The sequence below is a fragment of the Papilio xuthus genome, unplaced genomic scaffold (genome assembly GCF_000836235.2).
Source record: "Papilio xuthus unplaced genomic scaffold, Pxut_1.1 DF826933.1, whole genome shotgun sequence".
Classification (NCBI taxonomy): domain Eukaryota; kingdom Metazoa; phylum Arthropoda; class Insecta; order Lepidoptera; family Papilionidae; genus Papilio; species Papilio xuthus.
Genome location: NW_013531716.1, coordinates 7,238,442 through 7,251,927, shown reverse-complemented (window position 1 = coordinate 7,251,927; position 13,486 = coordinate 7,238,442). Strand labels below are relative to the sequence as shown.

Here is a 13,486-nt window from a genome sequence, read left to right as displayed (position 1 = left end):
AACGTGGTGGCGTGACGGTTCAACCCTCCAGCAATGGCGCGACTAGTTTTTGTTTACTTATCGCGGTGATTCCAATCATTTCCTTTAACTTTAACCAATAATAAACACTATGACAATTCAAAGTGCTCTATCCATTATTCAAATACTTTCATAAATATTCTCCATATTTTTCTAACAATAATTTAACTCTTGCTGTCTCATTGTATAAAGCAAAAGCTAAAGAATATTAAAGCAAAAAAAAAGATATACAAAAACTGTTAGATATGTAGGTTTAATAACAACGTTGTTTATCTTGCAGAGGGCGCTGGCGTTGTGCCAGAAATGACATTAGGAGTCGCCAGACTAATCTGTCAAATAGCTGCGGCAACTTTGATGTAAGCCAAGCCCAGCCAAGCCGAGCTAAACTAAGGCAAGCCAGCGTTTTAATCGACGGCCAGGTTCGGATTCGATTAGCTAATGAATCAAGAAGTTTCTAAAGCAATTACAAATTGATTCACACCACAAATTGGATAATTTGATCTGACGTCTAAACTCGTTCGTTCATCAGTAGTTGAGTTATTATTGGATTTGCTACTAATGAATCAACAAGCTTTTAAACGTGGAAATAAATTGGTATACCTAGTTACTATTTACAAGAAGGGTTAGCACAAACAATTGATTCATTGTTAATCAGTAAAATGTATTTAAGGCAAAATACATGGCAGTCTAGACAATCGTTACACACTTAGGTTTTGGATGTTGACATATTCAAATTATTCTGAAAAAAGGGGAATACAGAATAAAAAAAAAACTCGTAAAATCATTAATTATGAAACCTGACTATTAATAATAAAATAAAGAGGATATAAAAGATCAAAAGCTCACATTTACGATACTGGAGATATATAATAGGCAGTAAAAATGTAGACGCGTGCGAAGGGCCCGATAACTTCCCTCTAAAATATTTATACGACAAAGGAATTGTTCAAATAGAACAATCTTGATTTATTGTTGCGACATTATATTATTTAGACTAAAGCTTACATAAAAATTGTCTGACTCCTCCGCATTATAATTTTAATTATGATTAATAAATGTGAATAATATTAAATACTAGCAGTCGCCCGCGACTCCGTCCGCGTGGATATATAAAAAACTTAATTAGTGTAGTATTTATAATATTAGTAAGTTAAATAAAAATCAGCTCTTCAAGGCATAAATTCGAAAAAGAAAAAAAAATGAATAAATAGCATCCTATGTCCGTCTCCTGGCTCTAAGCTACCTCCTCACTAATTTTCAGGCATATCGGTAAAGCCGTTCTTGAGTTATAAATAGTGTAACTAACACCACTTTCTTTTATATATATTTGGGGGAATAAATGAAATATCAGGTTAAGTTTGTGAATATTGGTAACGCTTATTAAATAGTACAAAAGCCACAGTTACTTTTTTAATTCCAAAGATGCGGTAAATTATTTTAATTTGATACTGCATATTTGTAAAAGAATTAAATTTGGTACATCGCATAACGTCTTTGAACTCTAAGAAGGCATTTTCCTGTGCGCAAAGCGTACTGGCGGATTTACTTGAATAAAGCAAAGCCTATTAAATATTCTCGCTCCGGGAGTCTGGAGACAAACGGCGTCATTGCGCAACACGTCATCAAGGCAAGGCTTTTGCCTCTATTAATATTTGATTAACTCGCCACGTATTGCGTCGTAACGAGCATTCAATTTGCACTTCATTCTGGTTTGTTTTACGACAAATGAATTGAGACGAACGTTACTTTATTTAAATAGAATACAATGCGTTGTTTATAAGGAGATCAAAAAAGTCTAAGCTAGTGCAGCCGGGAATGGATACGTTGTATGAAGGAATTATTGGCTGTAGGGTGTGGCGTGTTGCGGCGGGGTGCGGCGGCGTGCGGCGGGGAGGGGGCTGGCTTTCACCTCACGTGGCCCGGCCGGATCGATACGTTCGCGACAACTGTTGCGCTAATGCATCCCTCTCACTCAGCCCACAAGCGGTATACGAGATGAAAAGGGACAGAAGAATTCACTACGGGCATATAGTGACCAGATCGCTCTGGAAAGTACCGGACAGCGTGAGGGTGTGCGGGGGAGGCGGGAACGGGGAGGGGGCTACGACGCAAGGACTGGCTGCCAGGATAATGACTGATAAATTGCTTTCGTTTAGACATGCACATAGAAATATAACAATGTATAGAAATGATAAATTAATAGTACTTTGTACTTTTTGCACAAGTTTACTAATTTACTAGCAATGGAGGATGTAAACTTCACTAATTTCTACAGATATTCAAAATTCAGAAATTCACTAAGCAATGGCGACTTCATGAAAATACACTAAAAATATATACGAAAAAAAAAAGATTTTATAATAATATTTAGTACAAGTAAATCTGCAAAGTAAAAGCTCAGCAAAAATTATATCTACATTTTTTTCATTACTCTACATCTTCATAATACAATTTTTGTACCAGACAAAACACGGACAATCCGCAAAATTGCCGCATCCCTGACAGCTTCGCGCGCATGGCGCAAACTCACGCACGTCATCTCCCGTCACACTCGCACATATTCATTTTGTCGTGTGTGTGAGCGGGTAAGAAGATGCGGCATCGTAACTTCGCAAACGTCAGAAAGGAGGTCGGGCGATGAATAACAATGCGGACTGCGGGACGGATGTCCTCGCCAGACCTTTGCAGCTCTTCCCTCATTCTCATGTTAATCTTGTTATGCTAATTTGAGCTGAGTGTCTTACAGCACAAGGGTCATTGTCCTATTTTATGTGTGCTATGACTATCAATTACACGTTGACAGGCAAAAAGAGTTTGTCGTAAACATTAGTGTAATTTCAAATACTTAGGTTTTCTTTGAATAGTCGACGGATAAAATACACTGTAACAAATGAATTATATAGTAAGGCCAGAAATAGAAAAAATTATTTAGTTGTGTTGAAAGACAATTATATCATATACTAGCTGTCGCCGGCGACTCCGTCCGCGCGGGGTTAAAAATAGATGTCCGGTTCTCAGACCTACTAAATATGCACACAAAATTTCATGAGACTCGGTCAAGCCGTTTCAGAGGAGTATGGGAACGAAAATTGTGACATGAGATTTTTATATAAGATGATGATTTAGTTGTGTCTCGTGTGCTAAAAAGTGGCCACGAGCTAGAATGAAAAAACATTTTTTTTTGAGTTACGACTCAGTTAAACCGAAAACAATCAACTTAAACGCCCAACGAAAAAACATTAACTTTTTATAGCTTCTGGAAGTTTCGCAATAACATAAAAGTTAGCAAATATAGGAAATTGCTTCGACCTCGCTGAAAAATAAAAAACCTTTTTTTTGTAATTTAAAACACAAACGGATTTTATAGCTTTTATTTTGTTATCAAATAAGGTATAAGACCTTTTTGTATTCTCTCAGTGGATGCCGTTTTTATTTCTTCATTTGCAAAGATATCAAGAGCTGGCAGTTTCCTTTTATTTTGAAGTCAATGTTAGTGTCTTGGCAGTTGACGGACCTAGGGCGCAGTACGGATTCTCCAGCAGTCCTAGAGTGCCCCCTGCTCACTAGCCGCATTCCCGGAGCGTCCCTCAGTGCAGTACGGCGCAGCGTGCCAAGGTCGTTCGGAGTTGCGCCACCGCCCCGGCCGCACACACCCTGTTCGTTTTAATATACTATGTGCACTCTATCTCTCAGCAATTTTAGTTGAATTTTCTAGGTTTTCTTTTTATTTTTAAAGTTTTATTCCTAAACGTTTGCAGCTAAAATTATGGATAAGTTAGCCTTTAAACGTTCTATTATATTTATAGTTGTTTTTATTTTTCGCAGCGCACATGTAAAATAATTGAGGTGCTAGAAACTGACGAGTAATTGAACGAAACATTTTTAATTATCCTCACATAGTGCAAACAGTTAATTCAAAGAACAAATGCCCTTGTCTATGAATTTCAAAATGGCGGCAAACGCTTTCGCTCCGCATCGTTTTCCCCGCCCGCCTGTTGGCATGACAAAGTTTCATCTAGCAAACGTTAAAGCCAGTAATGTGTTCGTGCGCGCTCTGAACTCCGAACCCACCTGTATTCGATGATAATGGATTTTCTTTGCAAGTTATGCTATTTTTATTACACGATACTATCAAAAACTTTGCTAAGAAAGCGATATTTGTTTTATTTACGGTGTAGGCGTACTTATTTATCGGGCAATCAGGCACACGAAACAAATATCAACAATGAAAACCGGTTTGAGGGTGATTGGCAATATTCTGTCAGTATTTATGCACTTTTGCAGGTTTGATAAAGGTACGCAGAAGGTGTATTAACAAGCCACAAAGTAATGTGCGGCCGGAGCACCGTGCGGGGGGTCCGTATCGACCGTGGGGCGCGTCCTTGTGCCTCAACTAACCTACATCCGTGGTTATATAACGGGATGCACGCTGGGGTTCCGACCTCATCTAAGTGGAACCGACAAGGTACATGATAAATTTTTCGCTCTTTGCGATGAACAGTGTTTGAGCCAGCACCAAGGTAGTAAGGGGAAATATCCTCTACAAGTGTTTGCTACCAAAACCAAAAACATGGGGGTGGCTGTTTGGTTGTAATCGAAGTCTGTTAACAATTATTTTGCCGAAGAACTTTACGACCTTTGTATCTTAATATTTTACTTAACTGCTATACTCAGAGTCTTTAAGTGGCAACTACACGATTGCTTAGGAAACTATTAATAGATTCCTAATGCCGCAATCTTCAAACTAAACGTTATTTACTAGTAATTCACGTTTAATTGACTTTGACATTAAAGTATAATATAACACAAAAGTTTTGTATTAATATAATATAATAAAGAATTTATTTTTATCTTTATCTTATTTATTATCTTTATTTTTATATATATATCTTTAGTCCAGTATTAAGTTAATTTAAATAATATTCTGAGAAAGTTTCTTTCAATCGTGCCGGCTAGGATGAGACGTGTGGGCGGCGTGTTGCTCACAAAGCGGCAATCACTCTTGTAACTCGCTAGATTGGTCTGCCCACGCCGAGTTAGCCTTAATCAACCACTTCTTGTAAGTTTAACACTATATAATGTGTTATATTCCATTGATAAGTATACAGCAATAGCTATCGTAGGCTTAAAAGTCGCCAAACTGCTCAAAAGTTTGATGGCGATAGACACATCATCTTATACTAAACCTAATTAATTACGTAAGAAATACTTTTTTAATATATTTTTCTAATGTTTTTGCATATTATGAAACGATGTTGGTCACCTGAAGACATTCTATTGTACTTAAAACTTTGGGATTATGTATTTGGTTGTTCCCAACTTACACTGATTGTAACATATTGTTCCTCCCTAACCAGTTTAGTTCTAAACTCTTCTCTCAAATTAGTTTTTGTTATATATATTTTGATTAAGCTACTCTGACTGAGATATTGAGACGTTTTGAAGACAATTACACCGTAGCTACAACTCTGCTACGTCGTAGCCGTAATCATTATAGACAGAGTTCAGTGAATATATCCTTTATCCCATCAATTGCGTTGCAACTGAAGGCGGAGGGTAGCGGGGCGGGCGGGAGTTAGTGGGGGGTATGAATGACGCATCTGTGCATTGCGGGTCAATGTCGGAGCGCGCACCCCCTGCCGCCGCCCCTGGACCTGCCGGAGTGAGGCGGGGGGTCCAGCGAAATTGGTTTACCTTATATAACCGGTAGGTGGCACTCGAGCAGCGCTTTCCAATTTACCTTATGCGGAATGGTTGAAGTTATCGACATGTTCTTGATCGTATTGCCCTGTTATTGAAATATTATATTCATATTGGAAGCCAAAAAAATATGATCCCTCTACACTATATGATATTTTAAAGAATTAGAACAGTGACAAATATTTTACAATCATTACTACGGCTAAGATTCTCTTATATTATAACTGGCAAATGAAGCATATACTAGCGAGAGAACACAGACACATTATTCAGGATTCAATTTACATATCTAAACAGTCAGTACAAAGTCTAACAAGTTCTATTCAAACGAATACATGTTAAACTGAAAACTATTATTATATATTAATCTTGTACATACTTAAAATTTGCATTTTAATTCTCTTCTACGTCTAAGTGGGTTATGTTTGGACATAGAATTCCAGTACGATAGTGTAAATGTGTAATTATTTGTAAAAATATATCTTACTTTTAAAGTTTTTACAGTTTTTCATATTCGTAGAATAATTTTAATTTATTTTTATGTCAAACAAGTCTGAAGGTCAGTCGTAGTGCGCCGTCGTGCTAAGCCTCTTACATACTTACTTAAATTATATTAGGCGCTTGTTAGGTAACTTATGACTAGAACCAGTTAACTGTTGTTTCTGTTACTTAACTACGCAGTAACTGTTTTTGCGTTTAACCTTAATAAAGATTACGCTATATTTTCTTGGCTTACCCTATTATTTAGGTGTATTCGTTTTAGTAGCATTGTGATTGGGCGTGGTACGTTTCTTCTCTTGAATGTGGTGCCTAATACATTTTTTTAATTTTTTCTTTTTTAATCGTTCCTTTCCAGTCTGTTAAAATATTCGTAACTCTTTATAAGTAAGTTTTGTGGCGATAATAATATTAGTTAAAGTAAGAGATATAATCGTTTATCTCTATATACATATAATATATTTTATTCTACAGTATATAAGCCTGTTTAGTGTTGTATGTTTTAACGATGTGAAGGTAAGTAATGATGTGAAAGGGTCTCAGCATTTTGTCAGTGTCAGATGGTAAAGGTCAGAACGGCCTTGCGCGTCGGTGCCACCCGCTACCACGCGATGCCACCGTCACCAGCCGTCACCGACAGCAACTCGCGGTGTCTGGCAACGACTGGTAACATGCTAAATGTCAAACAATCACACTATATTTAGATTACTGAGTTATCGTATTCCGTTTCACATAATTTTCATCGCATGTCGCCACCAAAGTTATCGAGTTTGAATTCTTATATTATTTACTCCTATTTTTTACAACAATACAGCGTATGAGCACAATCCTATATAGCATTAGTAAAAGAAAAGAAAATGAAGTGTTTTCCATTAATAAGAGTTAATTCGACATTATAATAAATGAACAATAAATCAATGGAATCAAATATCTATTTTCAATAACTCAGTCATTATTTCTTTTATTTCTGAAATGGAAGAATTAAAAGTATATACCAAAGAATTTAAATTATTAACCAAAATAACTCTGTACGAGTCGACTGAGAACCAATAACAAGTCTTTTCTTATACCAATCATAGAGAAGAGATAAGCAAACGAGAACTGTAGCTAATTACATAATACTTAGCAATCTAGAACAACCACACCTATTATATATTTCAAATAAAAAAATAATGAGTACGTATATAACATAAAATGAGTCAATTTATAAATACTAACTAGAAATATTCATGAATATATAGCATTTAGTAAGCATTGGATGAATCCAAAGCCTCTCTAAAATTTTTTGGTCGGTTTCCAAATTGCAGGTGGCAAAGTGTGAGAGTAACTAACCTTTTACTAAGTTTTCTCATTGTAATTAAAAAATAAGAAATATTGATGTAGAAAAGGAAAAAATATTATGTAATTATATCAGTGGAAACAACGCCATCTATTGTGGAATAAGTACATCAGAACATTTTATAGGATAAATTAACTTCTATATGAACTTTATATTTTTACAATTCAATAATACATTTAAACAATTTTCTTTTCAAATAAAAAAAAATAAAAGAAAAAACAAAAATTGCCATATGTAAAATTTGCGTTTTAGATAGCAACCCTGACGACTGCAAACGTTCATCGTTCATCGACGGGATGTCATCATCTGTCAAGTTTGGCCTTCAATGCTTAGGGAATCTCTTGCGATTTTTGAGGGTTTTGCAATGTCCGAGTGAATTGTTACCAATTAAATCAATGGTTTGACGATTGGGCGGGTGTGCCCTCATGATAAAATGACATCGAGAAGCAAAAACTCTGTCCGAAGTTATGAAACTGAGATAGAAAAGAATCGTGAAGAGTCTAATTGGAAGAAGGCTGTGGAATTGGCCCAACAATTAAAATCAAGATCACCACAACATGGTAAGAACTGACTTTATCTACTCGCCAACTGTTATGCCTCCAATTAAAATCATAAATTATACAAATAAAGATTAATTAAAAGTTTCAATATTATCTTTAAGTTGTGCAAATTATTGCTACAAATTAATTAGACTATGTCTTGAGTAATAAGAGCACTATTGCTTAGTAAAGTAATTTAATGTAGGTGTAAAAAATGTTTAAAGATTTAATTAATTTTAAACGTGATGAAGTGTTATTAAATATTGTAAATAATCATAAGGTTTAGAAATGAGTTGTTATGATTCAGTTTTAGTTTATTACTGAAAATATATACACGATTTTCTATTTATGTTAAATGGAAACATTTGATGGTCGCAGTAGCAATGTTTGTGCTCAAAGCACTGTTACATAAATGTTTTTTTTATTCAATTGATGAAGGTATTTAATCCACTCTTGTATTAACAATTATTCTGTACAACTTCATATATTTGTAATGAATTTTATTTATTTAGGGATTAATTCACAGCTTAATGATTAAATACAAAACTATACAATTTATTAAAAAGATATTCAAATATATTCAAACAAATGTTTTGTGTAACTCTTATGAGTTTATTCACAACATTGTTAGTTTGTGGGAAGTATCTTCATATATTTTATTGTTTAATTTATTTGAAAAATACATTGTTAAGATAAAATATTGTATATACTGTTCAAGGAGTTTTTAAACTTTAGCAGCCATTAAATCTAAGAAAAAAAAAGAAATTTAAACTTTTGAATTTAGTAATGTCAGATCAGTTTTCTATGTCTTTTTGTTATACATGTTCTACAATATTAACACATTTTTCTGCAAACAAGGGTTTTTTACTTAACTCCCTGTACATATACTATTTTATTTATTCTTTAACAGAAAGTCTTGCTCACTTCCTCATTGGTGAAGGCAAACTGGAATCATACTTTGAAGAGTGGCCTCCTATAAAAGAGAATATAGAAAGAGCACAGAGGGAACTCTCGGAAGCTCGGGGCTACCTCACTCTGGCTACCGATGAGGCGGGAAAGAAAGCAGGAGTAGCACTTGATGCTCACCTTCTATTGGGGAAATTGAACTATGCTTGTGGTGCTTATGATGAAGCACTAAAGCAGTACAATTTAGCGGAATTGAGCACTTTGACGGAGAAAGAATTACCTGTGTGAGTTTATTTTATTAAAATTAATTGTTTACAAAATAAATTACAGTGATATACTTTCTATGTGATTCTATTACAAAAAAATTAAGTAATGTTCTGACTGTAGAATTGAGGTATGTGATATGAGTCATAATGTCTGATTTAGTAATGCCTCAGTGATGTAATGTTTATATTAACTTATTGCTAATTGTGGAATAGCAACAACATATAAAAGCACTTTTAATTATTGATATCAACAATATAAATGTATTTTAGAGATTGAATTTAAAATGGATAGTTATCTTCTATCAATAAATTAAAAATATGAAAATATAATAAAATAAAGAGAACTGATTTTTTCGATTTGTGTTTAAAATTGTATTATTAATCATATTTCATGAGTTTTTGAAAATCGTAAACATATGTGATGTTAATCTTTCAGCCGCAGTCTCCGTATTGTTGCAGAATCTTATGCTATAAAAGGGTTATGTTTGGAACAGAATGCTATACCCAGCTCGACAAGTCGATATAAACAAGCTGAAAGGGAAACTGAAATGGTGAGTGTACTCACAAACATTCTGTACTCAGAAATCGACATTAAGCGATGAGGTTCCATGGGAAAATTTGATAAGATAAATAATATCTGTGAACCTTTTTTTAACATTGCTAGAGAAAGTTACCGAGCGAGAGAGGAATTTAACTTCAAGATATTTTGTTTGTTTAAATAGATGGCTATAAGACATAGTGTTTTGTGCCTATTTGATTTTCACTAGTTTGGCGCTGATGATGGTGGTTTGTAGCAGTGACGTGAATCGAAGTAATAATATAGATAAAATTATCACAAAGTTTCCAGAGATGAGTGTTGTGTAAGTATTGTGTGTGGTGTCAGATCCGCAGCTTCGAGGTGTCATCGGAGCTGACGCTGCTGTACCTGCAGCGGGCGCAGGCGGCGCGCGCGGGCGCAGTGCTGGAGACTGCGCTGCAGCGCGCCCCGCTGCTGCACATCCGCGCCGGCCGCCTGCACTGCGCCATTGACAGGTCACTGCTCGTTACACATTTGTAACAAGATAAGCTATCACTTGCGACTCCATCACCACAAAATAAAAATAAAATGTCGTCTTCTACACAATGTTCAACAACTAAGATCCATTTAGCCGTCCCGGAGATACTTTTCAACAAATATCCACCTATACATCCACCTAAACATTTGTATTTATAATATTAGTGTATTGGATTGTAGAGGTTTGTTGTTGGGTTCTGCCCACCCTTCTGTGCTACAGGCGTGAGTTGTGTTTGTATGTCCCATTTGTATACTGAGAATTGTGTTGTGTGCGACTCGTGTGATATTTTGAGCCGCCATCTTGGAAATCATACAAGCTCTGTTGAAAGGCTACATAGTATCAGTATTGTGTTGCAGATACCGGGAGATGCTGACTGCAGTGGAGGCGGCGTCCACGCAGGCGCTGCGGCTCACCCTGGCCCGACAGCTCGCCGAGGTCCTCATGCGCGGCGTCACCGGACAGGTAACGTATCAGTACTAATCCTTCATATAAACTTCAAATTAATATACATCTGATACATTTTCTTTCTGTTCATATTTCCTATGTGCAGGTGTACAAAGCTCCGGAGAAAGTGGCGGTGATGCCGGCGCAGGGCACACTGACGCGCCGCAGAGAGGACCACGTCTCTGAAGGACCCTGGAAACCCAAGAAGTACGCCGCCATTAACCAGGTGACACATCAAATACTAAGTGTTTTTATCTAAACGACAGTAACAAAAAGGAAGATTTTAAATTATTGTTAAATATCCGGCTCCAAGGACCAAAATGTGCAATGGAAACGTATTATAACTCATCGGAAACATTAATATAGGCGATTATCGGTAAATTTAAAGAAGTGGACAAAAGCATTTGGATTTTCTAGATATTTAGAAGTTAAATACAAAGTGCAAAGATATATATAATAATAAGTAAACTCATTTATGGTGCAGTTTGTGCCATGCAATGAGTACGAGGAGGTGATGCTGCTGGTGCTGGTGGGGGAGGCGATGGCGGCGCGCGACGCCGTGCTCTCCCAGAGCGCGGAGTTCGAGGCTGCGCGCGCGCACGCCCTGCGCAACGCCATCGCCGTGCTCGACCTGCTAGCGCTCGTAGCCGTGCGCTGGGGGCAGCTCGCCCTCCTCCTGGAGGTACGTCCCGCCTACCGCCACGCCCCAAGATCTGCCACGCCCCGCCCCCCACTCATGCACCTGTCAACTTGCAGTCGCTGGAGCGCGCGATGAAATTCTCTTTCGGGTGCGCGCACATCTGGCGGGCGCGTGCGCTGGCCGCCGCAGCCGCCGCGCGCCCGCACGCAGCCGCGTACCACCCGCCCGCGCACCCCCCGCCTCCAGGTAACACACACACACACACATGTTGTACTTTGCGAACTGTTCTGTATAGAATTGTTTAATGAAAGTGTGTGTACTTGTGTGCAGGCAGCAGCGCGCACAGTGCGCACGTGCGCGCGCTGTGCGTGTCGCGGCGGGCGGCGCTGCTGTGCGCGGGGGACGCGCCGCTCCGCCTGCTGGCCGCCGCCAACTGCTACCGCGCCGGTTGGGTCGGTACCGCTTTATGCCTTAAAACATTACTTATTGTACACTTTTTGCTTAATATATTTTTAGCTTCCTTTATGTTATCGGTCTTGGCGAGAGTTTAAATGCAATGAAAATTGTCCATAGATAGAGGAAGGTATAGAGATGGCGGAGGAGGCGCTGGCGATAGAGACGGAGAAGAGTGGGCCCATGCTGGCGCGCTGCCATCTCTACGTCGGCATCGGGCACCAGATGCGCGGGCAGGTGGGTAGACCCCCTACCTCCCCCATCCCGTCCATCTCGTGCAATGAAATAGGCGATTACGATGTCTTCAATAATGTTTTCAGAAACTTAATGCCCGCATCGAGAAGGAGGCGACGAGCGAGGTGAGCCTGCGGCACCTGGTGCAGGCGGCGCGGCTCGACGACAACGACCACCTCGCGCTGTACCACCTCGCGGTGCAGTACATGCACCTCGGCATGCTTAACGAGGCCATGGTATGTCACACCTTTCCCGACTTTTCTCTCTCACTTTCGGTACTTAGGATGTATGGAGTGAGACATATAGATGTTGTGTTGCAGGACGCAACACGGTCGTGCCTGAGCGTGCGCGCGGAGTGCGGGGGCGCGCTGCGGCTGGCGGCGGCGCTGTGGGCGTGCGCGGGGGCGGGGCGCAGGGCGGCGCGCGCGCTGCACGCCGCCCGACTCGCGCGACACCACTACCCCAACGCCGAGTGGCCGCTGTGGGCGCTCTCCGCGCTGCAGCTCGTCTGGGAGAGCGGGGACGTGAGTGCACACCTCCTCCCATACACCGCATACTGTATGTAGTTTGTGTGTCATGTAGCGAGCCGTGTGTATGTTTGTGTGCGGGCAGGCGGCGCTGGCGACGGGCAAGGAGCTGCTGCGGCTGCTGAACAGCGCGGAGGCGGAGGCGGAGGCGGCGGCGGAGGAGCGCGTGGCGTACGCGGAGCTGGACGCGCTCTCCGACTCGCAGCACGACGACACGCTCAGCAACAGGGACGCCGGTGGGTGACGGCAGCGATGGACCGGTGAGGTGTTGTCGTGACAGCGCGCGTACTGAGGCAGCGTGTTGTTGCAGCGTCCATCCGCGCGGAGTCAGCGGGCGCGTTCCGTGCGGAGCGCGCGCTGTCGGAGGCGGGGGGCACGAGCGCGGTGGGCGGGGCGGGGTGCGGGGCGGGGGCGCACTCCCCGCTGCAGGCGCACCGCGCGCACGCCTGGCTGCTGCTCGCAGACCTCTGTCTCAGGTACAGCGCGCACACGCACGTACATGTACACATGCGAGTATACCAACACTGAATTTACATTGAATTGCGTGCTGTCAGGCTGGACCGCACGCACGCGGCGGCGGGCTGCGTGGCGGAGGCGGCGGCGCTCACCCCCCACAGCCATCTTGTGCTCTATACGGTGACTATATGTTCCTTACTCCTTTTCACATTATGTATTGTTCAAACGACTGAAGTATGTTAGCAAATATTTTTAATACGGCAACAGTGTATATTATATATACGTGTATTTGTGTGCAGCGCGGGCTGGTGCACGCGGCGAGGTGCGAGTGGGAGGAGGCGCGCGCTTGCTTCCAGAACGCGCTCGCCATACACCCCACACACCTGGACAGTATGGTGCAGCTCGGTGAGT

General features: G+C 40.4%; 1 protein-coding gene across 1 annotated transcript in view; it reads left to right on the top strand.

Annotated features, from left to right (window-relative positions):
• Positions 1-7,851: 7,851 nt before the first annotated feature.
• Ttc7 (tetratricopeptide repeat domain 7) overlaps positions 7,852-13,486 on the top strand; it is a 6,864-nt gene continuing 1,229 nt past the window's right edge. The window contains exons 1-16 of the mRNA XM_013317705.1: positions 7,852-8,115; positions 9,005-9,284; positions 9,703-9,817; positions 10,150-10,298; positions 10,678-10,783; positions 10,872-10,991; positions 11,250-11,447; positions 11,522-11,651; positions 11,736-11,857; positions 11,979-12,095; positions 12,179-12,328; positions 12,413-12,616; positions 12,705-12,855; positions 12,930-13,095; positions 13,174-13,255; positions 13,375-13,480. Of these exons, the coding sequence (XP_013173159.1) occupies positions 7,989-8,115; positions 9,005-9,284; positions 9,703-9,817; positions 10,150-10,298; positions 10,678-10,783; positions 10,872-10,991; positions 11,250-11,447; positions 11,522-11,651; positions 11,736-11,857; positions 11,979-12,095; positions 12,179-12,328; positions 12,413-12,616; positions 12,705-12,855; positions 12,930-13,095; positions 13,174-13,255; positions 13,375-13,480 (2,323 nt within the window). The 5' untranslated portion in view covers positions 7,852-7,988. The remainder of the gene's footprint in view (positions 8,116-9,004; positions 9,285-9,702; positions 9,818-10,149; positions 10,299-10,677; positions 10,784-10,871; positions 10,992-11,249; positions 11,448-11,521; positions 11,652-11,735; positions 11,858-11,978; positions 12,096-12,178; positions 12,329-12,412; positions 12,617-12,704; positions 12,856-12,929; positions 13,096-13,173; positions 13,256-13,374; positions 13,481-13,486) is intronic.